The following is a 25,360-nucleotide window of genomic DNA, read 5'->3' on the forward strand; positions in this document are numbered from 1 at the left end:
ACAGAACTGGACCAAGTGAGTACAGAGCCTTAGGGAACCTCACAGGAAGGTGGAGCAGGACGAGATGTTCGACAATCAAGACAGTCTGGGTCCTATCAGTGAGATAAGAGTGGAATCATGCTTGTGTGGGTCCAGAAATTCAGTGTGCTTTAGCCAGTTTAATGTAGTTTAAACAGTCAGTTTAGTTACTTGAAAAAGTAATCATGCAAGTTCAGGATGTGTACTGATGTAGAATATTTTTTGTTGCTTCCATTCCATGTTCTGAAGAAATACCAGTAACATTAAATGATTCTTTTATAATTCTTATATGATCAAATCTCCTATCACCAACTTTTTTTAAGCAGTAGTAACGTACACAGCTTAGCATTCCAAATTAGGAATATAAGTAACATTAATACAAAATACATAAACTTTTCTAAAAAAGACTTTACTTTGCAAACTTCATCAATAAATGCATCTTGTTAACTGCCTTGTACACCAAATATCCACATCACATACAACACCTGTCTGGGGCAAAGAAAGTGCAACTGAGTAGTAAGAAAGTGCAACTGAGTAGTTAACAAAAATATCTTTTTCTACCTCCACTTTAGGTACAGTTTCCAGCAGTAATTTTTAAAATGAAGATTTATTTCTCATACAGCAATTACGATACTTTGCATATACTATGTTCAAGCAGACAGCTCCAGCACAAGGAGTCTACAAGTCATTCTATCCAGTGCTTACAGAAGAACCTTCATCTGTCCTACTTCACATTTTTCTTTTTAAAAGGGATGAAGATATGATAATACCAAAACAATGCAGATCTGTCCTAGTGATAAATGAAGACGTGAAGTACACAAACACTGACCACATGCACTTGCTAACACAAGAACAACAAAGTTACTTTGCAGATGCTAATGGATTTCTTAGCACAAGAATCACAGAATCCCCACGGAGAAACATTTTTGAAATGTAGCGATCTTTGTTAACAGGCTTTGACTTCTTTTTTCCTTTGCCTGTCTTAGGGACCTCTGTCCACATCTCCTTTACATTTTCCAGGACCATGTTACAATGCCTGCAAAGTACAATACAGACATTTACAAAATGGAATCCTACCAAACAGAACTGACATTATATACAGTTCTAAATATGTGTGCATGCTTATGCCTGTGTGTGTGTAGCGTATGTGTATTTTTGGATTATAAAGGTAAAGGACTACATAAACACAGTATGTACAGTAGATCAGAAGCACTGCTAATTCTGCAAACATTATGCCTCAAAATTTTTTTAAATTAAGATGGAGAACATCTACACAGAATCCTGAATGTCTGGTGGCCATAAAAGTTTTCAATTGAAGGCTTATGATGCATGGCAGAGATATCACACCCACCTGTCAAAAGCCTTGACCCGAGCAAGAAGCTTTTTGTTGTTTCGGCAGTTAATAAGGACCTGTGTGTTGTTCTTGACTGACTGGGTGAGCACAGACAGAGGCCCAGTGTTAAACTCCTCTTGCTCCCGGGCCTGCAGTTCTTCAGGCGTCATCTCACTCTTTGGTTTCTGCATTAACGTTCTGTGCCAAAGATATGAAGTTATAGTCAGTGCAAAAGTGATATTCAATGGTATCTGGGCATCACTATTCTGTACCAAAAATACATTAAAATGCACCTGATTGATAAATAAGATCAATTATGTAACAGGGCTTCTGCTAAGGCTAAATTCTTTGGGGTCCCAGGGACCCCTTCTTCAGATTTTTAAGGGGTCCCTGTTCTTCGCCCAAATCTGAATGGGACTCCATTGACGAAAATTGAAGGGGTCCTCCGAACTTTTAATGCGTACTGTACGCAAATTTTTTGCGTAAGCAGAAGCCCTGATGTAACAAAAGAGATCTGTTTATGCTTTTACTGATGTTAAGCAGCAATACAATTTATCTTACACAATATTTAGTTAGTCAAATATTAAAATTTTTTTTTACTTTTGATTATAAATAAACCGCTGTTTCAAATGCTGAAATTTATGAAATATATATTATGTCCACCTACTAAAATCTGTTTATCATTCTGACCAGCTGCTTAGGTCTTTAAGTCTATCGAAATAACACATAACTTTACATTCAAAAATTTAGTAACATGTCTTTGTACTCTTTCTTGCAACAATAACAACAGCTTCTTTTTAAGAAAGGACACTAGATCACATTGGCATATTCCAAAGGTGGGCACACTAGTGCTTTGTACAATTTTAAAAACGTCTCTTTATCCAAATAATAAAGTCCTCCTAACAATGCAAACCATTTAACTTACCTTGCTTATCACTCTTTGACTATATGAATCAAAAGACAACTCAAAATAAAAACTAACCATGTCCTTCTCCTCCTCAACAAAATTTATTATCTGCCCCTCATCGCCCATTATTATATTATATCCGCATTTCGGATTATTTATACCTACATATATAACCCCACACTCCGTATCACAAAGCTGTTGAATGCCTTAGTATATTTTTTGAATCATCTGCAGTTCTGAACGACGTTAAACATGTTATAAAGAGAAGCAGCATTAAATAACAAAGACGAAAGACTCAAGCAGACAATACAGTTTACACAAAATGCACGCCATATTATCTTTTTGCTAAAATTCTGCTTCATAATATTATGCGAACTGTCATAAATAGTAAATACGACTGTGTGTCTAGTACAGTAGATACAGTGTGGTTGTTAAATTGTAAACACTGACTGCAATCCAATGCTCGATCGAGACAATCAATACGACTAACATTTATATCTTGAAAAATAAATCTATATAAAATTATTTATAAGATAAATTTAGTAAATGAACACTTACGACATCTTCGAGTAGTTGAGATTACTGTGGTAGCTAAGCGTAAATTACACAAACTTGTTACACGGAAACGTATCCACTACGATTATGGCGGATCCGGAAGCAGTCGGCGACAAAGTGTGTTTCTAGCACCAAAGAACTTCTTACGACATCGCAAGAGTTCTATCGCCTTAGCAAGACACACCACAGCTTATCGAAGGTAAATCTTTGAAACTGTTAAATAATTGTGGTATTTTAACATCTTAACTAGCGTATCCAAATATACCTAACAAAATGCAGCGGAAAATGGACCTTTTTTTTTTAAAGCACACATTTGTGCATGAAGATGAAACACCACTCCTCTGGGATAAATAAAGTGTTGTACAAACGGCCTTATTTACCCCAAACGGTATTCCATCAAATTAGGTGAAATATTATCTTATAATGTACTCAGTTCAGTCATTTTAGAATAAGTTGTCACACGTGTAATATAGCATCTGCGACCATTCTCAGGGCACAAATGCCACGCACGCTATCAGAGGAACAGGACAAAACAGACGACGTCACATGATTTCCAGTTCGCCCCATGCTACACCATTTGTTATCACACGTGGCTGTGATGGTGCGACAATAATATATCTGCCCCAGTTATTTTGTATGCGGGTTAATCTGTAATTTAAGTCTTTTTCATCCAATTCCAGTCTTCATCATGAACCTCTTTACCCTCATCTGTCATGGTCTACCCCTGTTCCTTGTCACCATGGTAACAGCTGGAGAGAAAAAGCTTCAGATAGGAATTAAAAAGCGAGTGGAAAACTGTCCAGTCAAGTCCCGGAAGGGTGATACATTACATATGCACTACACAGTGAGTATGGTGAAGTGCCGGCAATGCCCATGCATGTTTGATACGCTTTATGCAGTTTGTGGTAATTCAAGTATAGTACGACAGTAAGTTACAACTTGGTCAAAGGCCAGGATGCATGCAGTCCAAGTTAATAATGTTGAAACTATGTTTCTACTGGTTGCACTTCATTGCACTGTATAAAGAAAATACTAAAACACAAATGTGATATATTTATCCACTTTCAGCACTGCGCTACTAATTGTACAGTTTCAAAGTTAGCTCTTAAAATTATTAACATCATTACTTAGATAATTATGGTTTCAGCAATAAATTTTGCTTTCTAGAAGTGACATATTCTTAAATATAAAATTATTGTTTGGCCCCATAGTATTGTTTTCACATATTTTCACCTCATATATGTAACCACTATGAAAAGACACCAAAGAAACAATTGTGGTGAGTAGGGGTGAATATGAAAACAGCAGTGCTTGTACTGCAAAACCAGTCATGATCATTAAGGGTATAATTCTACTCAACAGGACCCTCAGGCCCCTCCCCCCAAATTTAAAAAAAAATGAAACTGGTTCTACTAGAACACATGGATTAACTATCAATTTCAGTGTTTTACTCTTTAAATTGTAGTTCAGGGTACCTCACTTAACCACCAAAATGAAAACGCTGAACGCCAGGGTTAACTATCTTTCATTTTGTTTGTAGTTAATTACACCTTGCTCAGCCACAATATGAAAACATTGATTTCACAAGAAGATGGGGGTCAACTGTCATTTTCAGTGTTTTATAGTTCAGGGTGCCTTGCTCATCAACCAAATGAAAACTTTCCTATTTTGTTTAAAGATATTTGTGGTGATGCAGATTTTATGATCTTAGATGTGATTACTATCATAAGGTTTTGTTAAGGTGGGTGCTCAGAGAGCTAGGGATCACTGGCACTAGGCCACAACACATGTATATTGTCAGCATTGGTTTTGTAGACATTGTTAGAACTATGTTAGATTTATCTAAGTCAAGATTCCTAGTGAATCTCAGGCAGAAAAGAACAGAAAACAGTTGTTTTGTTTACTGATTCTTTTCATTGTTTACATTGTTTTGTTTTGGCAAAGTGATGTCAGAAGGGTTTTGATAGCTAAAAATATTTATGTATTTGTTAACATTTCTCTTTCCATAAGAGTCCTGTACAAGAAAATACAGCTAATATCTTATTAAACTTAACATTCTATGTTCATAAAATTGCAAAACCTTTCAAGTTGCACAACATACTGTCAAATGCATTTTCAGATGGCACAGCATTGATCTAGACATCTCCTGTCTTTGTAAACAAGCCACATGATCAACACCACATCTCTTATTCTTGTTAGTAAGTTCCATGACCATTAACACATCACAACACTTAAACTACTGAATGGATAGAAATACAGAAGTAACAATTTCTAGGATTGTGTAGGTTTTATTGGTACACCACAGCTGCCACTTTCTGACTTGTACCTTCATGTAGTCAGAAAGATGGCACATAACATTAATTCAGACCAAACACACCCTCTCCATCACAGCTTTCAGCTGTTGCCCTCGGGCAGGCATTACAAAGTGTCACATGTGCGAAAACTGCCTACCAGAGATCCTTCGTGTCATCAGCCATCACCATCCTAAATAAAAGGCACAAGTACTTGTGGGTCTACCATATTACCTGGCTTCTTTCTTAGGAGGTTCATGTGTATCTGTGAGAAGGTTTAGAGGTATGTGTGTGTGTTAAAGGTCATGTATGAGTGTGCATGTCTGCCCATTATGTTGTATGTATATATATGCTTTTATCATGTTTGTGTCAAACATGTCAAACAAGTGATTGTGAGCAAAAGAAAAATTTCTGCCTTGGACTTCCTTAGACAGACAATAAAGTTTGATTTGATTTGATTTGATTTAGTCTTACCACACATATCCTTCCACCCCTTTCATCATCCTGAATGAGAAATACATCATTATACACAATCCCATGATAAATCAAGATTTCTATGGTTTAACAGTATGTCTCCATGATAAGCTGGCATTTTAATATTTTGTGTAATTTTCTCTTACCCATGTCAGTTTGTGACAGTAGAAAATTCAGTTGTTAGATGAGACTGTTGTGCATCAGCTAATCAATCACATGACAAAAAAATAAAACAACTAGAGTTCATACTCTGTGAAAGTCACCACTAATACAATTTAGGAATACATGTATACAAAATAATTTAGCATTGAAATGGGATAGCAATTGTTGATTTGACATATTTGTACCAGGTGTTAAACAGTTTGAGCTTGGCAGGCTCTGCACATTTGTGAGGATGTAGCCTTGGGGAGTTTTCTTCGTTGATCTGACACTTGTCTGTATGTTTGCAGGGCAAGCTTGAGGATGGAACCGAATTTGATAGCAGTCTCTCTCGTAACTCACCATTTGTCTTCACCCTGGGTGCTGGACAGGTCATTAAAGGTTGGGACCAGGGCCTCTTAGGGTAGGTGATGTGTTTGAGGGAAAACATTATCTCTGTTGAAAGACAAGTGCGTCATTCGTATTCTGAAGGTACTTTTAAGAATAACTGTAGCAAACATTTAATACAGCAAATTTATATAACACCCTATGGACAATCTTACGATGCTTTACAAAAGAAAACCCACCACAGACACATATGCATGCAACATTGTTGTCAAGAGAATGCCAGATAATATGAATGATAACTAGCAAGAAACTGCTTCACTGTGTGCAAATCATTTGAAAAGCTGTGATCCAGGCCAGAATAATAGGTTGTTTTGTTTGTTTTGTTTTGTTTCTTTTTTTTTGGGGGGGTGGCCTGTAGAATGCTTATTTGAAAACCCAAAATGAGTTTACAAGCCATCAGAAAAGATGCAGTCCATACCCACCAATATAATAGTGCAAAGGCATTCAACTGTTCATCTTTCAAAAATGATCTTTTGACTGATTAGGATGTGCAAGAGGTACACATCTTAATCTCGTTGTTCAGATCCACAAAGTCATTATTAATCTGTGATAAGAGCAGGGCAATATATAACTGGAAATAGTTCTTGTCCATACAGCAAATCATCCTAGATAAGCATGGATTTACATGATCACCTAGCAAATGCAAAGTCTATAGATCAAACAGTAGATCTGGGAACAAGAATGATGAAGTTGGCGAAAGATACTTTGAAACCAGAATAATTGTCTTGTACAACAAAGTCAGTCAAAATTAAAATAACTGTATGCTTGCAAAATATCCAGTGAGAGGTTAATGTGGAGTCCATATGTACCGATGTTTCTTAACATTTTTCCACTCCTTTGCAAAATATTGCTATAATTTTTTATAGCAATAATTTGTTATATTGATATAATATGCTTTTTTTTTTTGAAACCGATGACAATGAAATGATAAAAATTATTTTAACTTATCAGCACAGAGAAAATTCCATTCATCACTCTCAAACAAACACCAACTTTTTCCACAAGCTTTAGTACTCAAACATACTAACCATAAATATTAACCCACCTGACACTCATGGCTAAAATGCCAGTTTGAAGTATACACGTGCCAGTATACACGTGAAAGGCATTGACTAAACTGTGATGATATCAATGATATATGTGTTTTTTGCCATCCCTCCTGCCTCATGCACCAGTAATTTTCTATGCTATTATTGTCTTCTATAAACCTTTACGAGTAATTTTCTAAGAAATTAAAGCACAGCACAGAGAGATTTGAATTGAAGGTTGAAAATTAAAGTGCATATTTTCATAATTAGTATTTTGCAATCCTTCTATGACGTGACATGTTCCTGACCCCAACTGAAACTCAAATGATTTTTGTATTTGTATCTTTGTTCAGAATGTGTGAAGGTGAAAAACGCAAGCTTGTAATTCCTTCTGACATGGGTTATGGTGATAAAGGAGCCCCTCCAAAGATTCCAGGTCAGGGAGGACTGCCTTTTTTTCTCTTATCCAATCTACCTCCTTAGCCTGATCAAATACTTTATACCATCTCTTTTTATTGCAAATTCACCCATCTCATGCAAGATATATGTAGTTAAAATTGCTTTTTATTTTTACCAGCAAAGTTATCTTTCTACAGTTAGAGACACATTTTGTACTCATGTAGGTCAATATGGTGATATCACACTCTTTAGCGCAAGGAATGCCTAGCTGAATGTTTGGGAAGTTCCTGCCACTCAGCACTACTTTCACACATCTTTGATAATGACAGCACACACTACATGCCTTTCAGATTTGGTCAGTCATGTCCCCTCACTTCTAGATGACAGTTGGGGTTTTATTATGACATAATATAGCTCCTTTGGGGTACATAATGCAAGCACCATATCTTTAGAATAATAGTAGAGCCAATAAAGAAGTGTGGAAGCATGTGATAGTATTGTATCTTATTATTTACTGCAAATATTTAAGGGATTAATTAAGTCATGGATGTCATATGTCTCAATATTTTGGTGATATGAATGTCTTTCCAGGAGGAGCTACTCTAGTATTTGAGGTGGAACTGCTGCAGATAGAACGAAAGGAAGACCTTTAGTCACCTACAGAAATAAATCGGCCACTAATTTTGGCACCCCATCATCTGTGCCATATCAGTCAAGTAGTTCAGGTTAACCCCAGTGGTAAAAAAAAACAACTTACATTTTAACAAAATGTTTTAAAGAAACTCCAGCCATAAAATCCTCATGCCATCACCACCAGTGCCTCCTTCAGGTCAACTCATATGCTTCTACTTTCAGCAGTGCACCATTGTGGGCACAGCAGACCATTGTAGTAGCATAAAACAGCACTTTCTGCAGAAAAAGATGAGAAATCTTTACTATAAGGTGATGGTTAAAATAGTCATTCATTTTGTGTGTGCACTTTGACTTTCTTATCCCAAAATACTTTTTTTTTTAGTAGTTTAAGGCAGAGCATAACTGGTGCAGGTGCTTTACTTCATTCCTTGCTATGTGACCAGGAAAAAGGTGTTGCCATCACTGGCTAGTGCAATGACATCAATAGTCCCTTCACACCTGGGAGTTTTCTGTCTGTTGTTTCCTGTACTTGTTTTGTGTACATGAAGTATGGACTTTTCACAATTATAAAATTTGTACTTCCAGTTCACAGGAATTGTTAGGTTTTCATATTGTCATTGAAAATGTTATTTGAAGTGGACTCAATGCAAGTTTTACTTACAATAGCTGTATTTGTGTTCTTTGTAAAATATGTGTAAATTTCTTTTAGATCACATCACTTCTGCCTTGGACAGGAAGAGTGGGGGGGGGGGGGTAGGATTGGTGTTTTACGTAGAGCCAGCAACTAAGGTTATATCACGTCAAGGCAGCCATCCCTGTAAACAGATGCTACTTTCAGAGAAAAAACAGTGTGCCTGAGACAAGATCTGAACCCAGGACAGCCAACCCTTGGTGACAAGAGCTAACTATTGCACCACCAGACCACCCTGCCTTGTTTATTGATATCATCATTTTATTTTTATTAAGTGTTGTGGTATTTATTCACAAAATTCCTCACATAGAGTTTTGTTTTGAGTGGGGCCGTAGTTATGATGCCTAGAATGACTAGCGCTTGGCAGTTCTTCCTAAATGAAAGCAGGAAAAATTAGAGAAATAGGGAAAATGTTTTCAAAGCTTTGGAATAATAAAGGAACTAAGTCTTTAAAATTAAATGTCAGGTTGACAGAAAGGGAAAGGGTTGTCAGAGGCTATCCTGTGAAGGCTTTGAAGTTTGATAGTGGTGGTGTGTTTTGACAAGAAAGAGATATGATTAGTGAGAACAGGGGAATAAGGTGTCACTGGGATATGGGGAAAGAAAAAAAAAAGTCAGCAGTTAAACAAAAAGGGAGGGTGGAGAGGACGGGACATGAACTCTGTTTTCATTGACAGTCAGTGTGGAATTCAGCTTCACAAGAACGATTTTGGTGACTTAAAATGGAGTTTTCAGCTGTTGAGTAAGATTTTGCTTCTCATCCAACTCCATTTCTTCACTATTTCAAATTTTTTTTTATTGAATTTAAGAAAATGCTTGCTTAATGACCATGTGCAGGGTTGAAATAATAATAATGAATGCAAAATTTGTGAAGTGCGTACTCACACCTAAGGAGCATGCTTTTTGCACTTAAGAACAAGAACAAAACATGGACAGCATACAAGGGACAGGAAAACAAATAACATATGAGCTATAAAAGAATCAACAACCGTACTAAACAAAGAATAAAATCAAATACAGAAAACACAAAGAGGAATCAAATAACAAAAACAAGAGCTGAGAGTAATATGATATTGGAAAAAGACGGGTGTGAAAAAGGACTAGCATTATGGGAAAGGGTGTTACGAATAATGTTTACGGAAGAGGTGCGCTTGCAGTGGACATTTAAAGGATTCAATAGTGGGTAGGTAGTGGATATAGAAAGGGAGAGAGTTCCATTGTTTTGCTTGCACAATAACTATATGTGGCCATATGTTGTTATGACAGGAAGAGTAAGGAGATGATCATCAGACGAGGAGTGGAGTTGTCTAGCTGGGACGTAAGGGAAGAGCAGTTCAGAGAAATAATCAGGGCAAGTGCCAGCAAAGAAATTAAAACACAGCACAGACAGTTTGTACTGAATGCTAGAACGGATGGGAAGCCAGTGTAGAAAACAAAGGAGAGGAGTGGCATGCTCCTGTTTCCTGACTCTAAGCACTAGACGTGCAACAGAGTTCTGTACTTTGTGAAGAATGTATTCAAGGCAGCTAGCAAGTAAGGAGTTGTAGTAATCAAGTCTGGATAAAACAAACGCTCAGAGTGTTGGTAGCACACGAAGGCAGAATGTGACGGATGGCGCTGATCTTACATAGCTTATAATAGGCAGATTGACAGACAGCTGTAACTTGTTTATCATAATAGGCAGACTGACAGCTGTAACTTGTCTATCATGATTGACTGATAGACAGCTGTAACTTGTTTATCATAATAGACAGACAGCTGTGACTTGTTTATCATAATAGGCTGACAGACAGCTGTAACTTGTTTAGCAAGAGTCATGTCTGCAGTGACAGTGAATCCCAGATTCCTGATGGAGGACGCAAAGGTGATGTAGGTGTCGCCCACCTTGATGTGACTTGGTGGACAAACGAGTGAAGATGGAGTTCTTCTTCTCAAACATAGGAGGGCGTCCGTTTTATCATCATTGAGTTTCAGTTTGTTTGTCACCATCCAGTCTTTGACTTCATTAATACAGACTTCTATGGCGCTGGTAGCAGAGTGAGACTCAGCCGGTGGAGTGGAGCAGTACAGTTGTGTATCATCATTGATGAGAAACGTTGTGAGACTGGATGCAAGATGAAAGTGGCTTCATATACAGAATAAACAGAAGTGGGCCGAGTACTGAGCCTTGATGGACGCCACAAGAAAATGGAGTGGGGTGAGATGTTTGACCATCAGCAAACACAGTCTGCATCCTATAGGTGAGATAGGAATTGAACCCCGCTAGTACAGGTCTAGAAATTTCTTAGAGGGTGTGTAGTCTATGAAGGAGCAGAGAGTGGTCCATAGTGTCAAATGTAGCAGACAGGTCCAGTAGAGTTAAGACAGAAACATCACCACTGTCAAGGGCAGATATGTCAGTGATCACTTAAATTAAAGTAGTTTCAGTTCTGTGAAAAGGTCTGTATGCTGACTGAACATGGGGGATGAGCTGGTGCTCTTGTAAGTTGGCCCAGAGCTGTGTAAAAGCTACTTTCTCCATGGTCTTTAAGAGAAAAGACAAATTGGAAACTGGGCGATAATTGTTGAACACATTGACACCAAGCATGGGTTTCCTAAGAAGTGGCTTTCATTTTTAAACAAAGATGAGAAAATACCTGATGACAAGCTGACATTTACAATGTTTGTGATGGAAGGAAGTAAAATATCTAAGCACTCAAGAAGAAGACTTGTGGGTATTGGGTCAAACTGGAAAGTTGTTGGCTTGGCTTTCAGAATAATTGCCTTTATATCAGCATCAGAGACTGGTCGAAATTTGGTCAGACAGCATCCCAGGAGATGCTGTCAGGCATGTAAATGTAAGAAAATAATACTTTTCCTTGTATGGAAGCAAGCTCATGCACTATGCACAAACTGACAGTTAACCATACAACAAAAAAACACAACAGCAAATGGATGACACCATGAACAAAGTGGATGGATGAAGAGCCATATGCAGCATCGAATATGTAACTGCCAGGTAAAAGTCACGAAATTTGCACCATTCACAAGTAGTATGAACTTTATTTGTTTTCTCTCAAGCATGCACATGCACACACATAATGTACACAGCAGTCTGTTTCCTAGGCGAACAGCTGCATCTCTTGAAAGTTGCCATGTACAATAGTGGGGCTGAAGTAGGTTTGACCTATTCAAAGATGTATTGCAAAATCCACAATCTTTTTTGTCCTACAATATCCAGTCTTTGTAGTCTTTCTTTTCTCCATTTGGAAACTGCACATTCCAACTTTGCAATCATGATGACTTGGTTGGCTGCTTTGCCACTTGAATAATAATTTCCCTGAGATTTTTTATTTTTAAAATGGCAGCCTGTCACTGTTGTCCATGCACACAAATTGAGTTTGTCTAAATATATTTGTTAGAATTTTCAGTCAGGTTCATTTTTGTCACTAAGGGTTCCACAGATTTTATGAACTTCAGGTATTTAAAAAAAACCCAAATAGTATGGTGTCTGGATTTGACCATACTTCAGTCCCAAGAAACACCTTTGCACATACAAGTATACTGTTATTTGAGTTGTCTGGTGCACTACACTTAGTCATCAGCAGGCTCTGTACTATGAATGAACAGTATTTCCTCAAAATTTAGCTTAATGATAGGCATATACTGATAGTTCAACTCACAAAATTTCTTGAGAAGGCAGATGTGAATGAGACTACAAGTGCTGTTGGTACATGGGAGTCTTTAAAAGACACGAGCATTTGGTGAAAATCGCAGGAAATACAACATGAAGTATCATAAATGCATATTCCCGTGGTATTTATGATGAAGAGGTATGAGAAACAGGTCATGCCAGGAAAAGGAAAAACTTGATGAAAAAAGGAATAATGTGGAAATACAGATGTGTTGCAAACATGTTAGATGAATATGTGGGAAAAACCTTGTAACACCATACAATCATTATTTCCCCCAAAATAAGTAAAATTAAGAAACTGCCCAAGGCAAAGATAGCCATCGAATGAGCAGTAGTAATTGTTCAGCTATGCAGGCTACTTCTTATCCTGTAGTTCAACAGACAAGGGGACACCAGCAGAATTTAATTGGGATCCTACAGGATATGCTGTCTGAAAATTTAACAGGTGTAGAGGCTTGATCATAAAAACACACTAAAGTCAGCAGCCAATTCAAAATTGAAAGTGAAATAAGTGTAATTGAAATGTAAGGTACAGGTAGTAGTCAAAAAGCAAAGTGAAAACACTGGTTAAAAGGTGTAAGAGTCCTAACATTCTAGTGATGCTTTACTCAGATGTTCACATTATATAATAATATTCAAATGTTCACATTCTTGTGTAAGAATAACAAAATATCAGCAATGTCATGCTCTTTATTTTGCTTGATCCTAAAAACAAGAAATACAAGGACAAAAGTTACAAAACATTTCAGTTGCAAACATTCAAACCACCAGTGTAGAATCAAAATGAGAAAGCTATATATGTTTATGCATTTGAATGCATACATGTTAACTCGCACTCATCTGTGCATGCATGCAGACACACCTGCTCAAGCATTTTTAATCGTGTGCAACATCAACTTTACCTCACATCCATTTGAACATATGCACACATATACACACAGCTTTTGTAGTCAGAATCAAGCATTCACAGTTGTGCACACAAACTGATACACCAGGACACATCTGCTTCTATATGTGAAACATTCAAGCACTTTCATACATCACCAGACTATGCATTATAATCATTTCTTGTTGCAGATAATGATACAACTAGTGCCCACAGATGTTTCCAACTGTGATGTAGTAATGGAGTGAATATGTTCTGTACACAAGCTATGCATAAAAACTGCAGTAAGAGAACATTGTGTTGCTCCAAAGACTTGTTCAGTGCACTTCCACAATACTCCCAAGAGAGCTGCAGAAAGATTAGCTCTCCATCCTGCCACCACTGATCCAGTGACTATTTGCCTTTGACCACTGGCTCAAACAAGCAGGCTTTTTACTTCATGTAGTGGTTCACAGCATCTTTGCAACATCACACTAACACCTGGGTTTTTCCCCCCTTGTTTTAGTGGATGCTGGACCGCTGTACCTTGTCTTTATCAGACACAGCAGGCCATTTGTTCACTCCAGCTGTAAAGCAGTACAATCTCTGGCTTAATTACTGGAGCACATTTTTTTTCAAGCAAATGATAATTAGCATAACTGGGGAGGGGGATTCAATAAATTAAGACAACTTAAGACATTGAAATGTTAATAGACAATGGATGGAAGCACTAGAACATTTCTTGGTGGTAAGAAAATCAAGTTGTGAAATATGCAAGTATATTTTGATGTTAATGTGAGGCCTGCTTCTATCGAAAGAGAAAAAATAAATGCGTGCATGCAAACATATTCTCTTGTTGACCTATAACACACGTCAATTTTGGTGGAGTTGGGGGCTTTGCTAGCTTGATACAGGCTACTTAATGTTCACTTTAATCATAAACCCACTCACAAAGAGAACAGCAACATTAAAATTACCCCCAAACAGAACAGACCCAACAAAAATGGACATGCATAACACTGCATACATAAAACCACATGAGAACAATATGCTCTCAGGGAGCGAGGTACATAAATTCTTTGCTCACTGCAGAGCTAATATGGGGCAATAAAGCAAACACTGACTTGCTGGGGAAATATATTCGAGAGCCCAACACAGAAAATGATGCTTATATTAGGAAGTAAGCAGCACTCTTTCCAAAAAAAGTTGCTCAATGCAGTTTCTTCAAAGAAAATAAACTTTCATTTTCCCGAAACGACAATCACTTCAAGTAGAAGGAAATTCATTATTTATAATTTGACAAAAACTTGAAATTGGTTTATTTATAAAAATTATGTCTGTGTTTTATTTTCTGCATTCCAAATTCAATGCCAAGGTCAATAGGTCTGCTGGTGACTGTCCCCAGTTATCTTTGTGTGATGCTTGTACTGGCCTGGTGCTCTCAGCCCAGGCTCTGGCCTCTTGTGGTGTGGAGATGGGGCAAAAGGAAGGAGACCGTGGCTGGAGTGAGATTGGTAACAGGAAAAGGGAAGGCTGAACAAGAAGTGGTGGGTGGGAAATGATGAGAGCAGATGGGCTGGGTGGTGCTCAGGGCATGCACGGGTGTAGGGGTCTGACAACATGGCAAGGCGGGAGGTAGAATTTCGACTCCCATCAAGAGTCGCTGTCAAGACGACGGAACGAGGTCCCCAAGTGCCTGGTGGGTTTGATCATCTTTTCCCGTGCCTCGCGGCGGCCATCCTCCTTATGGTCGAAGACACATCCATGCATTTCTGGCAATCGGTGCAGAGGGCAGAACACACCATCTACAGCATAAAGGTAAAAGTAAAGGTCATGTGCCACAATATAATGCGACATCAGCACACACTTTCACAGTATAGTTAACATCATGTTATAGTGCTATATTTAGCTCACTATTATCATTACAGGTGCAAAAAATATTCTGCTGCCTTTATGGCTGAGGCTAAAAATTAACCAATAAGCTAAATATATAAAAGCACTTAAGAGATAGCAGATGTGATAAATCCCAACAAATTTCATAGGATAATAAAGACCCCATGGAAGCCATTATTTTGCACAGAAAAAATCTAAATGAATGCACAGCCCCAGTCTGCTATAAATCTGCATCCTAATGACAAACGACCTGCAACTTTACAAACATGACCCAGCCATATATACACTGACAGGAGCTGTCACAAAAAAAAATGTTAACTCGTCCCAATTTTCAATAATTCTGAAGTTCTCTTTCTTCCAGATTTGGCAGATAATGTAACCCTAACACTTTGACCCATGTAGAAATGTTTACCTGCTTGCAACCTGCGACTATACACTTTGTCAGAAGAAGACGCCACCACCTTTGAGTTACCATGCATTTATATGCCACTAAAATCAGTGGCAAAACATGATATTACAATGCTTATCACACTGACTAATGTGTCAGAGATATCTCCATTAGTGTAAATGAACCAGAAAGCAGCATTGGCTGTAATAAAATTATAACTGTGAAATATCATTAAGGCGGCAGCTCACATTACAGTAATAAAGTGTTTTATGATTTCTGCATCTTCATGCAAAAAGTTACTCTAATTTTACAGATAACATTTTATAATCAATGTTTGAAGATGTAGTTCAAAGTTTGGGAAGGTCTAACAACAGGAAATATTTTGAGTTTTTCAAAAACCAGAGCTGATTAACCCTTTCTAACGGAGTTAGTATTCTAGAACTGTTTACCGTTAAGATGACCAGCCTGTAATACTTCCAATTAAACATGAAACCCCAGGAGGTAAAATTACAATCTTCATTCAGTTGAATGTGTCAGATATGAATATGTAATGTTGTTGCCGTAGCTCTAATTCCTGTTATTCTGAAGATTACCCAAGATAATTATCACACGCCCATAAAAGTAAACAGCTCTGGTATTTGGTTAAAAACATGCATTCTTAAGTTCTTGAAAATTTAGTCACATTAGAAAATTATGTTTTCTTTTAAAATGTTTTAATTTGCTTTCTGTAAATTAGTTGCTTACCCAACACCTCCCTTGTTCATGAGGCTATGAAAAAGAACCAGCACATCCCAATTTCATTGACGATTTGAGCCTACTACTGTTACGAGGTATTCTTGCGTGCTAGATTTCAAGTATTTCTGTCAATTACTAGCCAGGGTAAAGAAGACAGCTGAAAGTGACATGAGCTGTCCTCTTAATTTATGTTACTTCATATTATGCAAGTTCATTCACTCCATATTGAAGACTACAGAGAACTAGTATTATTAACACTGGATGCATGGGCTGCAGTTTACAAAAAATGCCGTTTACTATAAAAATTAATATATGAATATAAATTAATAATATCAACAAAGTTTGCACTGATTGCTGTGGACACAGAGAGATGCCAGAAGTCTGGTCTAGATAATGCACCTTCTTGAGGGGCTTAGTTCTCTACATAAATGTTTTCTACATTAACTTCTTGTGATTTTCGTGCCTATTATCTGACACATGCTTTTTCATCATTACTTGTCTGCGGCATCTATAGCTCTCTATGAAATGATGCTTCACTCTGCCTACAGCTTTGTATGGCATGATGCTGTACTCTGCATTGCCTTTTTGGACTATTGTAATCAGTTGGATTGAGATCAATATGTGACTACACTGATTGTAAATCTAATTTTCTTTTACTCTTTTGACTGTTGTAGCAAGTCAGCACTACTCTCTCAATGACAATATGTTTAGCTTTGCTTGAAGTACCTTATTTGCCTGAAAAGCAGCTTCTTGGGACTAGCTCTTGGATTTACATAACTGTGCTGTGTTTGTAAAAGACATTGTTACTCCTCCATCTACAACACTGCCATCTTCTGATCATTGTGATATGTCGTTAACTAACAATAATGATGATTCTTATTATTATGACGAATGAATATAGCACTTGTAGAATATTGTCTTAAGGTTCTTCTTAACCAGACAAATGTTTATGCAAGTTGGACAAAGCATTTATATATTATCATGTAGAAACTGTGCCAAAGTTAAGCTTTTGTCCATTATTTGTCAGGTTTGGGCTTTTTCACAATAATACGCAAGCTGATAGAGTTTTAACATTTCAAAGCATGCATGCACTTAAAATCATGAATGCTCCAAATGAAGGATGTAAAATAAATGACTGTCCACTTACCACAACGACAGCGGCCAATTTCTCTCTGGGCAAGTTCCAACCTCACGCTGCACTTAAAGCAGCGTTTTTTGTTTTTCTGTTTGATGGCTATGCAGCTACTGTCTTCTTTCTCCATTTCTTCATGTGATCTGCAGTCAGTAATCATTAGCAACCTGACATGATGGAATTAATCATTTGCAGCCTCACCTGACTGCATGCAAGTAAATTCCAGTTTCAAATATCAACCACTATAAAAATTAGCATGAGATATGACTTGTAATCCAATCACCTACTAATATATTAATACATACCCACTTCATACTTTAATGAAAATGAAATACGTGAAGCTTACGCAAATTAACTCTGAGTCTTTGGAGGACAAATTAAAGCAATTCTAGCAACTATCAGGTGTTCATCATATTCAATAGATTTCACTCCAAAACTAGGTAAGCAAAAAGAGATAAAATCCAATAATTAAACTAGGTGAATCACTTTTGAATAATTACATCCCTTAACATGGGAAAAGGAAGTGTTATTTTAAGATCTGAATTTTGGTTCCCAGTCACTTAATCCCCAGACACTTCATCCCCAACGCTTCATCCTTAAAATGAACTTTTAACTATAAAAATTATGAAGCCGGCGAAAAATTTAATTGAAATTCAAATAATTATCTTCATATAAACATCACAATAAGTTTTACAATTAAAATAAATATTGAAATATATTAATAATATTCAAATCATGCTATTAACTTCAACGTCATTTGAACCTCTACAACATTAGTTAAAGTATTTTAATTGTAAAACTTATTGTGATGTTTATATGAAGATAATTATTTGAATTTCAAGCCACTGAATACAGGATTAGACATAGAAGTGGTCATCAGCTGAGTGTAAATCTCTGTCGAAATTTTCATTCTTGGAAATACAATAGAAAGCATTTATAAGAAAGTATTATTTCATGATAGGGGAAGTTTTTTACCCTCTTTACTTTAAACTTCATAATTTTGATTTATCCATGTTTAGTTGTTTTTTTTTATATTTTTAATTCTTGAAACTCATCCATAATCAAAGTAAAAGGTCAAGGTCAGGACATAAAGAGTTAATAATAATTATAATTAAAGAACTTATATAGAACTACTCCCCAATCAGACTTGCAGCATTGTACAAAGCATACCTATATAAAACCTACCTATACAAACTGAAAAAAGTCCCCTTCCTCTACTACAGACATGTCCATTAGGGAAAAGAAATTGTCACAGATATAATAAAGTACAAAACAAATCGTCAAAGAAAACCCTTACACAAAAACAGCAAGTACAAAGACTTGAATCTAAAAGCAATTTTCTTCAACTCATTCTCTTTTTTTGCAGAGGCAAAACTGTGTACCACGTAGATGTAACATATTTTTATACAAATATTATGAACACAAAACATGGGAAAAAAATTATGATAGCTGAGGCATTTCCAAATACCTCTCCATAAGCCAGTAAAGAGGTGAATTTTTATAAGTTTAAAAATTTCCCACTACAATCTTACTTTCTGCACAAAAACCAGAAAGCCAGCAGGTGAAGGTGAAGTGTCAACCTGCAGAGGCTGATACCTATTAAATGCACCATTATTTATATTTGGTTTTCATCACCATGAGTAATGTTCATTTCTATTTTATGTTGGACTAAAGAGTGTACTGCTGCAGGAATAGACTATCAGAGGGAGACACACTCTGCATAACCCTGTAAGCTGAAAGAGTCAAAATTCTATTGCTCACACACACGCGATCATTTCTATATTTAGGGGAAAAGTGCACTTTCTAGAGGATAGATTGAGTTAGGAACAGCTCATTTCTCATTCTTATATTTATCAGAAATTAATTAAGTCCAGCTGTCTTCAACAAGTTTTTAAATATTTTTTAAAAAATAGGGTAGTTTTGTGAATTTCAGGGTAACTAACTCATTATTTTCCTTGTATCTAAAGTAAGTTTAATGTCTTGCAATTTTTTCATTCTTTTTGCTTTGAAGAAAGGTGGACAATTAACAGTTATAAAAATTCACAAAACTTAAGAAAATCCTTGTATATTTTTACAGGTTGTAAACAAAATAAAGAAACCTTACGATATATATGATCTTTTGTACAATAGCACAAAATGCAATACACAGGTGTTGCCCAGATGGATCAAAATCATTATGAACTAAGACCACTAAAGTTCCACAGCAAAGTATCTTACCCTGGAACAAGACATTCAGCAGACCCTTACACTAGACCTATAACAAACTTTAAGTGGTACAAGATATTTAGGGCATGGAATGTGGAACAGCCTTGTCAATATGCAGATTTTGTCTTCATTAATCAGGTACATAACCTTGTCCACCATATGCAGATTTGTTCCTCGTTAATCAAGTACCCATTTTTGCTGAATGGGTAGAGGAAGGTACAAGTTACAGATCTCTTTATGCCAGGCATTTAGCTGCCCAAGACTGGCATCAATAAATGTTTATTTAAAAAATCATCTACAACAATCTGAGAATGTTCTTAATTTAAAAGCACTTATTTTAGCACTTTAAACTAATGCAACTAAAATCAAAATGATCATGTAAAAAAAAAGCTTCATCAAGCACATCAAAAATTTCCCTATTACCTTTCCTTTCAAAGACAAATTTAGCATGATTTAAAAAAATTAAAATACACTTTTTTCATATTTTCAGAACATCAAACATTTAGATGGAACCAGTCAACATAAAAGTAGCTCCTCAACCAATCTTCTGTAATTAAAACACAATAATTTAACATCAGAAATATCTTAAATTTATTACTGATAAAGAATTACAATAAGATAGTGTATCAGCTGTTGACCTACAGTCAAATTCTAGAGTTCTGCTAAACAAATTGCCATGAAATCTGGTTGTTTCATTTGACATATTCACATCAGCCTATGAACTATCAGTAGCTTTGCATCAGTTTAAAAAAATGTGGTATTACCATGAATCCAAGTTTGAATACAAAACCTCTATGTCAGCTGCACTGCTCTTGCAATTTGACACACGAAACAGCTGAATTCCCCCTGATTTTTTTTTTTTTTTTTTGCCTTGTCACTGCAGAACTGTTTTGCCTTTTTTTGCATCTCCTACTTTCAAATTTCCTGACACCTGTCAGTCTCTTCTCCCTGACACCATTACAGTTTTTTTAGTTTGTACACATCCTCACTACTATGGACCTTTCTTTGGTGTCGATCATGCTTGAACATTTTAACACAGTTTCTAATGTGTGGCTTCATAAATCCAGCAGACTCTTGAAAATTTGATGTAGGCTTGGCCTAAGTATCAAGTGACCTAGTCTACATTCCTCATAGAAGAAACAATGACTTTACTACCTGCAGCTCTGAACTGTAACATCACAATCTTGATCTATAAAGATAAACTCCAACAGAGCAACGGCCACTTTCAATCTATGACTTTCACATATCCACTGATTGAATGTCTTTTCTATAAGAGGCTAGAACAGTAGTTTGTACAAGTCCTCACTTCTGTGGACCACTGATTGATCTATACTGTATTCGCCACATAAGAAACAATAACTTTACCACCTGTATATTTTTGTACTCTTGCTCATTTTTCCCCCTTTCGCTTGCTCATATTCTTCCCCTGTAACATTTTTTTTTTGTGTAACTAGAAGATATATACGGTGACTGAGCATTTTTCCCATGTTTAAATTGCCCATTGAGACTAATAAAATCATTGTCATATTCAAACTACAACTCACAATCTTGGCCTACAAAGATAATTTCATCTAGCAGCTAATGACCCAAGCCTTTCACCTTCTACTAACTTCCATTAAAAAGCCACAGGACTTTAGTCTTGTCTTTGTGTTTGTCAAGAGCACCGAGTCTGGCTTTGGCTGGAATAATGACACCATACAAGCCCACCAATTATTATTAGATGTTTCTTAATGATGTCTGGTCATCTTCAGAGTATGTTGTAGCAATATTTCATGTTGCCCTACTCTATACAGTTCTTTTATTTTAAGCACTGAATCTAGTTCTTTACAGTACATACCTTTTCTTACTCTGAACCCCATCAGCAGGTACTGTCTGGGTGGAGACCTCTGGTACATTCAGGTTCTCCTGCACCACTTGCTTGCTACTGCAGGAAACGGGCATCTGAGGTAGAGAGGTTTCAGCAGCAGACAAACGTTCATTTCCACTCACTTCTGCTACAACACAGGCAGGGAGCACACGACCAGAACCAGAGTCCACAATGGATGACTCACAAGGTCTCAATGCCCCACTACCAGCTTGTGGGACAACAGTTTGTGAATCTGAAGCACAGTCTTCTTTAGAGTTCATGCCCATTGTCATTGGGCTGGTTACCATAGCACCCACAAGATCTGCACCAGGGGCTGATGAGAGGCAACTTCCACTGCTTTCCTCACCAGATATGGTTGTGTGTTCATCAGCTGCAGTATTGGGAGGCATAGATGAAGGAACTTTAGAGTCAGGTGAGTCGTCTACTTTTGACTGCTGGGATGCACAAGACTGAGTGGCCAGATTATCAGCAGAGGAGCGAGAAGGGCAATGCTTTGAGTCCATCTTGCTAGACCGAACAGCCTTAGGCTGTGACACCTGTCCTCCACCTAGGTCTGCACTCACATACACCAAAACATACATATTAATAATATTCCCACAAACTGCAAATGTCTTCAGATGTTTTCTCTGGGAAATGCATGCAACCACACCTACCCATTAACAGGCCCTCAACATAAACTATATAGCTACACATCTAAACCAACACTGAGAACAATTCCTATTTTCGGTATATGTTGCAGAAAGTGAATTTACATGCTACTGACAAAAAACTTGAAAGGAAAAAAAAAACTGTTCACTGCTGTTTACTCTTGCTTGCCTAATATTTTCAAGACCTCCACAACAAACACCCAGCAACTCACCTGAAGCATCAGCAGACTGTGCCACGTATTCTGCAACAGAACTAAAGATGATGAAACGTGCTATATCACAGGGAGTATATATATATATATTCTCTATACAGTATCAGTTTGTAGTGATGAAACATATGCTACAGAAGTCAAAAGTCATCATTCTGTTGATTGTGTTAGTTTTTAGGTGAATACCTCCAACACCAAAATACAGATGAAAATGTTTTGAGAAATAAGTCCTCTCTAACAGTCTGCAAAAGTAAGGCAAGAAATATAAACAGTAGATGCAAACACCTTGCTCTCTCTCTTTCTGCTGACCTTTATAGCATTTGGAGCACAAGCCCAGGGTTTGGGCAGACCTGAAAAAGTACATCATCCAATATGGTTAAACTGAATATGATGACCAATACACAAAATGACAAGTATAGGTTAAGTAGCCAAAGATAAATCCCTACAAAACTCATTACTGGGTAATCTTTTAGTTTAATCTTTCTTTTAACTCCCTGGACTATTTACTGCATGATTCTATCACTGTATTCATGTGCAGTGACAAAGGTTGCATTTGACTATATGGACCCATTGTGGCAGTACTAGTTTCTTGCATGTTGTAGCAGCCGATGTTTGAGTGTTAGCAACTGAAGTCCGAAGACCTGTGGAACTGCATGCTTGGTGCTGCTAAATTTTCACAGTGGCATTATTTAAACAAACAAAAAAAATCTAGTGGCACTATCAATGACCTTATTGTCTATGGTTACTGCAACATCAAATTGGGAGCCATAGACAAAGTGCAGACCAAATGCAATTAGCCAACAACTTTCTGGCATGAACAGCTGTAAATTACATGTAAATATATTGAAGAAATACCAAAATTAAACTACCTACAGCACAACTATTGGTTTGGCTTATTTAAAAAAAGCCATGTTTGAGAGAGTGGTCCAAAGCTGTGTGTGCATGCTTGCATGTATAACTACACGACATAAGAGTTAAACTCAATCCTAATCTTCCCACTTAATCGGTCTCTGTAAGATGTTAAAGAATACAAAAATTGCCAAGAAGGTATGGCACTTCGCGAACATTTCTCTACCCCATCTCTCACAGTCTCTCTCTCACTCACACACACACAAAATGAATATAAATGTGATTTATCATGGTTACAGAAAAAAAAAACTAATAACTGGATAATGGAAAAACAAATCATGGATATGTTCTTTTTTTATAACGATGAAAATCTTTGCTTATTCACAATGGTTAACATTGGTGATGATCAATTAAGTTTATGTCATGTCATAATTTTTTTACCTGTCATTACAATCTGTAATGCCAAAGAAGCATAATTTAAAATGAGTATGAGTTCTGCATATTAATCCAAACAAAGGAGTAATCAACTGTGTCTTTACTGACACTCCTTTGTTTATAAAAAAAAACAAGAGGTAGAATTAAATATTGTTCAATGAGAAAGTTTTGTAATCTACTAATAACATTTTTTCTGTCAGTCAAAGCTTAACGAAATTCGAATATTACTTTGTTTGAATCGATGATAAAAATTCGGCACTTGAGATATATATACAGTTTCTCGTTGTGTCCCAAAAACGACGGACTTGTGCTAACTTCTAAGACACACTTTTGCCGGCACATAGCAACCTAAAAATAGACGGCTGTCGAAATGATACACATTACTTGTAAAAATACTCTTAGGTTTGGCATATCACATTCTTCTAATTACGCAAACAATAAGCTGTGCAACGTTTACTGAATTACGCTTCTATGCATTGACGAGTCGGAACAAATTTTCACCTTCGGATGACGTGATCTGACAAGAAACGGCCGAGACAATTAAGCTCGCAAATGTTTCATAAAATACTACTCTTATATAGACAAAGAGACGTCGAAAGATCAAAAAAGTACTTGCATACCATATAATGTGCTACTACGCACTAAGAGTAGAGTTTGTGCACTGCTTGACGGGGCACAAAAGCCGTATCCGATGCCATCTTGAATGGGTTGGCCCGATACGGCCCTGCCTACCTCGCCGACAACTGTCCGTTATATCCCACCTTTGTTGGGACCGTTACTCCTGTACTCACCCCCAGAATCCACAAGGACACCTTGGAGTTTGGCTGCTACTGGATTCTTCCATATAATGATGGAACTATCAAGTAGGAAAAATTAAAAAAAAGAAATGAAGTCAGACGTTGTTGCAAAGGAATGATAGAACAACACCACAGCTGGTTAGAGTTTTTTTTCTTAACCAGAACGAGGCTTGGAGAAATATCCGGGTTGGAGGTCATGTGTAATTGGGGCAGGTCAGGGAGTAGAGAATGGACTGCGCCAGCCTCTGACCTTGCGCTCGGTGGGAGGAGGAGGAGAAGAGTGCGGTACGTTCTTCTCCTTAAAACTTGCATAGGTAGACAACATGAATGACGTTTACGAGCAAATTACTAAAGATGCAAATTTTAAAGCAGTAAAAGAAAACGGTAACAATTGTTATCTACTTGATTATGCACGCCATCGATTGCCTCGTGTGCTCTTTGGTGTGACGTCATCAAAAGATGTCGAGAGAACACCTGACAGCCCATTGCTCAGTCGCGGTGTTGCCTCTTCATTGTTATATAATCATTGCGGAGTTTTCACGCTTGGATACTGAGGCATCAGTAAAGCGTGGGCTTACCCCATCTCCAATTACCTTAGATTTACAGAAAAGAAGCGATCTGACCATACGTCACATATTGTGACCGTAGAACTCGTGTTGATAGGGAAATTGTGATTGCCGACTGCATGGCATTTTGAATGACTTGGCATTATAGTTTCAACGTAAACTGAGTGCGAAAATAAAAATGTTTTCTTGCCCATTGAGGCTTGTAACCGTGAGTGTTCGTGCAC

General features: G+C 37.1%; 3 protein-coding genes across 7 annotated transcripts; 1 reads left to right on the top strand and 2 right to left on the bottom strand.

The window, feature by feature from the left end:
- Positions 1-408: 408 nt before the first annotated feature.
- LOC112569907 (small nuclear ribonucleoprotein Sm D2) lies at positions 409-2,951 on the bottom strand. The gene is made up of 3 exons (XM_025247982.1): positions 2,817-2,951; positions 1,370-1,549; positions 409-1,054 (listed from the first exon to the last, which is right to left on the bottom strand). The coding sequence occupies exons 1-3, from the start codon at positions 2,819-2,821 to the stop codon at positions 880-882; spliced, it is 360 nt and encodes a 119-aa protein (XP_025103767.1). The 5' UTR covers positions 2,822-2,951; the 3' UTR covers positions 409-879.
- Positions 2,879-9,358, top strand: LOC112569906 (peptidyl-prolyl cis-trans isomerase FKBP2-like). The gene is made up of 5 exons (XM_025247981.1): positions 2,879-3,012; positions 3,494-3,657; positions 6,028-6,140; positions 7,506-7,588; positions 8,143-9,358. The coding sequence occupies exons 2-5, from the start codon at positions 3,502-3,504 to the stop codon at positions 8,202-8,204; spliced, it is 414 nt and encodes a 137-aa protein (XP_025103766.1). The 5' UTR covers positions 2,879-3,012; positions 3,494-3,501; the 3' UTR covers positions 8,205-9,358.
- A 3,862-nt stretch (positions 9,359-13,220) lies between these two features.
- Positions 13,221-24,750, bottom strand: LOC112570543 (AN1-type zinc finger protein 3 homolog). 5 transcript variants are annotated; one of them, XM_025249044.1, is made up of 6 exons: positions 24,565-24,750; positions 22,799-22,839; positions 22,493-22,522; positions 21,604-22,186; positions 17,577-17,704; positions 13,221-15,218 (listed from the first exon to the last, which is right to left on the bottom strand). In XM_025249044.1, exons 1-6 carry the CDS (start codon positions 24,615-24,617, stop codon positions 15,067-15,069), a joined length of 987 nt encoding a protein of 328 aa, XP_025104829.1. In that variant the 5' UTR covers positions 24,618-24,750; the 3' UTR covers positions 13,221-15,066. The 5 variants fall into 5 exon arrangements, with proteins under 5 accessions (XP_025104829.1, XP_025104828.1, XP_025104830.1 ...); XM_025249043.1 differs by having other exon boundaries at positions 22,775-22,839; XM_025249045.1 differs by having other exon boundaries at positions 24,394-24,717.
- Between the last annotated feature and the right edge of the window lie 610 nt (positions 24,751-25,360).

Source organism: Pomacea canaliculata, linkage group LG8 (assembly GCF_003073045.1).
Source record: "Pomacea canaliculata isolate SZHN2017 linkage group LG8, ASM307304v1, whole genome shotgun sequence".
Lineage (NCBI taxonomy): Eukaryota > Metazoa > Mollusca > Gastropoda > Architaenioglossa > Ampullariidae > Pomacea > Pomacea canaliculata.

Coding starts and splice junctions, on each gene's coding strand:
- LOC112569907 (XM_025247982.1), bottom strand. Junction 1,055..1,369: donor CGGGTCAAGGCTTTTGACAG/GTGGGTGTGATA, acceptor TGTACTTTGCAG/GCATTGTAACATGGTCCTGG.
- LOC112569906 (XM_025247981.1), top strand. CDS start 3,502: ATGAACCTCTTTACCCTCATCTGTCATGGTCTACCCCTGTTCCTTGTC. Junction 6,141..7,505: donor TGGGACCAGGGCCTCTTAGG/GTAGGTGATGTG, acceptor ATCTTTGTTCAG/AATGTGTGAAGGTGAAAAAC. Junction 7,589..8,142: donor AGCCCCTCCAAAGATTCCAG/GTCAGGGAGGAC, acceptor ATGTCTTTCCAG/GAGGAGCTACTCTAGTATTT.
- LOC112570543 (XM_025249043.1), bottom strand. CDS start 24,617: ATGGAAGAATCCAGTAGCAGCCAAACTCCAAGGTGTCCTTGTGGATTC. Junction 22,187..22,492: donor ACAGTCTGCTGATGCTTCAG/GTGAGTTGCTGG, acceptor ATGTGAGTGCAG/ACCTAGGTGGAGGACAGGTG. Junction 17,705..21,603: donor GGGGTTCAGAGTAAGAAAAG/GTATGTACTGTA, acceptor TACTGACTGCAG/ATCACATGAAGAAATGGAGA.